Source organism: Pteropus vampyrus, unplaced genomic scaffold, assembly GCF_000151845.1.
Source record: "Pteropus vampyrus isolate Shadow unplaced genomic scaffold, Pvam_2.0 Scaffold203, whole genome shotgun sequence".
Classification (NCBI taxonomy): domain Eukaryota; kingdom Metazoa; phylum Chordata; class Mammalia; order Chiroptera; family Pteropodidae; genus Pteropus; species Pteropus vampyrus.
This window is the reverse complement of record NW_011888984.1, coordinates 727,437-730,253: the sequence shown is the minus strand read 5'-3', so window position 1 is coordinate 730,253 and position 2,817 is coordinate 727,437. Positions and strand designations below refer to the sequence as shown.

Genomic DNA, 2,817 nt, shown 5'->3' with positions numbered 1-2,817 from the left:
GGAGGAAGGGCTATCTTCCATTCCTGGGAGAATCAGACCACAGGATGCCTGCAGGCATGCCAGGGTCTCCTTGGACTAGCACAGCCTAGCACCTTCCACCCCACTTCATCATTAGATCTCCAAATACTGAAGAGAAAGGGAATGCAGAGTCCACAAATCCAGCCCCTGTCCCTCTACACTGAGGCTGGGGGGTGGTGGGTGCGGGGTGGAGAAGAAAACCTGTGCTAGAAAACAGACCCTTTCAGTCACAGTGGGAGACTTCCTCAATTCCAGGGGAGCAAGGTGGGGAGAGGGGCCCCACCTGGTTTAGGAAGGGCTGAGACACTGGGAAGAAGGATCCTAATTTTGTTCCCCTTGAGAAGATAACAATTAGAGCCAATACTATTATATGTCAAGCACTGTGCTATTTTTTCCAGCTTTATTGAGATATAATTGACATACAACGTTCTGTAAGTTTAAGGTGTACAACCTGTTGATTTGATACACACGTTGCAAAATGATTACCACCAAGTGTTATTTTTTTAACATTATCTTATCAAATTGTAACTGGGCGCCATTATATTGATGAGAAAACTGAGACTCAGAGAGGTAAAGCTACTTGGCCAAGGTCACCGAGTAAGTTAAGTAGAGCCAGGATGGAAACTTTGAACTGAGATCCTCCTGCTGTCAAAGCCAGATTCTCAGCATTCTGCCTTACGGGAGGTGGGGGGTAGGCTCATCGGAATCTCAAGGAAAATCGAATGAATAAAGCCACTCATGCCCTGTGACTACCTCCTTCTCCGACCCCACGCCAATCTAAATGTGGGCTTGTTGCATCTCACCGCGGAGCTGAGAATCTCTAGGCCCACGATCTCCACTCCATCCTCAGGGACCCGCCCCCTCGGGAGAGTAGTGAGCAGGAAAGCCGGCCAGAGAGGACCACATACTATCCAGTGGGAAGTTCTCATCCACTCTGGCTCTCTCCGAGAAGCTGGGTTGGGGGCCAAGCGGACGATGGTAGCGGCGGCGACAGAGGAGGCAAACGGGTGCCCCCAGATCCACCTCCCGTACTCTCCACCTTCTAACCGAGACAGATCACCAAAACCCGCCCCAGATGCCTGGATCCAGACTCTGGGTCAGTACCCCAGGCTGCTGCCCTTGGCCCAATATCCAAAGCTCCTAATGACAGCCTCGATGAGACGAATCCTATTTCGGGACCCCCCACAATCCCAGGCCCAAGACCTTCGACTCACGACCGGGACCTCCTAAGCCAGTCACAAATCTCCAGTCCAGGAACCCGAACCCCAGGCTCAGAATCGATCATGGGGCGGAACCAAGACTCTCTCCTACCAGAGCCAGGACCCTGTCCCCACACGAGACTGGGTCCGGGTCTCAGAACCTCTGTCCCCAGGCCAAGGCCTCGCCTTTCCGATCCCTGTCGAGCACCCCGATTCCAGCCCGTGCCCGTCTCTGACCCCCCAACCCCAACCCCAGCCCGCACCTGGCTTCATGGCGAGCACTGAGGTGCGAGGATCGGGACTCTGCGGCGTCCAGGAGCCCCACGAGTCTGGGGCTTTCGCACGTGGAAAGGAGCGCAGGCGCGCGCGGACGTACGGCGTGTGACGCAACCACGCAGCCCCGCCCCCTCGAGCCTCAGGCCCGCCCAGAGCCCGGCGCGCGTCGGCACCGCCCCCTCCACTCCCCGCCGCGCTTCCTTTACTTGAGCTGCGGTCTCTACGTTAAATGCGCTTCCTGCGTCTGCCTTCTCATGTGCGAGCACCTCAGTAATCAGAACTCATCCCCAAGCTTTCGCAAGGGCCATGCCCTGTGCCCTTCTTCTCTAGTCCTAGTTAACTCGTTAAGATCACCTCTACCCCGAAAAGCTTTCTCTGACCCATTTCCACCCCCATGAACGGGACTCTGGACTCCCATTCATACATTAGGAAAGCATTTACTGTCCACCTGTCTGTATCAGACACTGTTCTCAGAGCTGGGAATACAGCAGTGAACAAGACATACAAATCCCCATCTTCCCGGAGCTCATCTTCGAATGCGAAAGCAGACACCCAACTAGTTACTAACGTTGAATGTTAGAAAGCAATAAGTGCTTTGAAGAAAAAAACAGCAGAGAAACGGGGAATAGGTTCCTTTGGGGGAGGGGTGAAATTTCTCATAGGGCAATCGAGGAATGAATCAAGTGACATTTGAACAGAAAGCTAAAGGAGGTGGGCAGTGAGGCATGCATTTATCTGGAGGAAGAAAGTTGCAGGCAACGAGGGTTGTAGGTGCAAAGGCCCTGCGGCCGGAAAGGCGAGGAGGGTTGGAGAAACAGTGAGCAGCAGTATGGTTGGGGCAGAGTGAGCAGGGCAGAGCGGGAGTAGATGAAAGCAGAAGTAACAAGAAAAATTGTGTGGAGAGAACTTTAACTTTTACTTTGAATGAAATAGAGCTATGGAAGGGTCCCGAATAGGGAAGGGACGCCATCTGACATGGGGTCACTGTGGCTGCATGTAGGAAACAGCGTGGGAAGAGGAGTGGGAACAGGAAGACCATGGAAGGGGCCCGCTGCAATGGATCAGGTAGGCGACAAGGATGGGCAAGATCGGAGTGCAGGCAGAGGAACGGGTGGAGAGTGAGCAGTTCTGCATAAGTATTGAGAATTTTATGCTTTGTAGTTTTTAATATTAATATTCATCGCTATATTCATTCACCAAAGCCAAACAAGTGCTACTGTGAGAAATTTTAACAACATCCGGGAGAAACCACTGGTCTGTTCCATTCATTGTTGTATCACTCCACGCCTAGAACAGGTCCTGGCACAGAGCAGATGCTCAGTAA

General features: G+C 52.7%; 1 protein-coding gene across 1 annotated transcript in view; it reads right to left on the bottom strand.

Moving 5' to 3' along the window:
- FBL (fibrillarin) overlaps positions 1-1,606 on the bottom strand; it is a 9,844-nt gene extending 8,238 nt beyond the window's left edge. Inside the window, exon 1 of the mRNA XM_011372227.2 lies at positions 1,481-1,606. Coding sequence (XP_011370529.1) covers positions 1,481-1,490 — 10 coding nt within the window. The 5' untranslated portion in view covers positions 1,491-1,606. The remainder of the gene's footprint in view (positions 1-1,480) is intronic.
- Between the last annotated feature and the right edge of the window lie 1,211 nt (positions 1,607-2,817).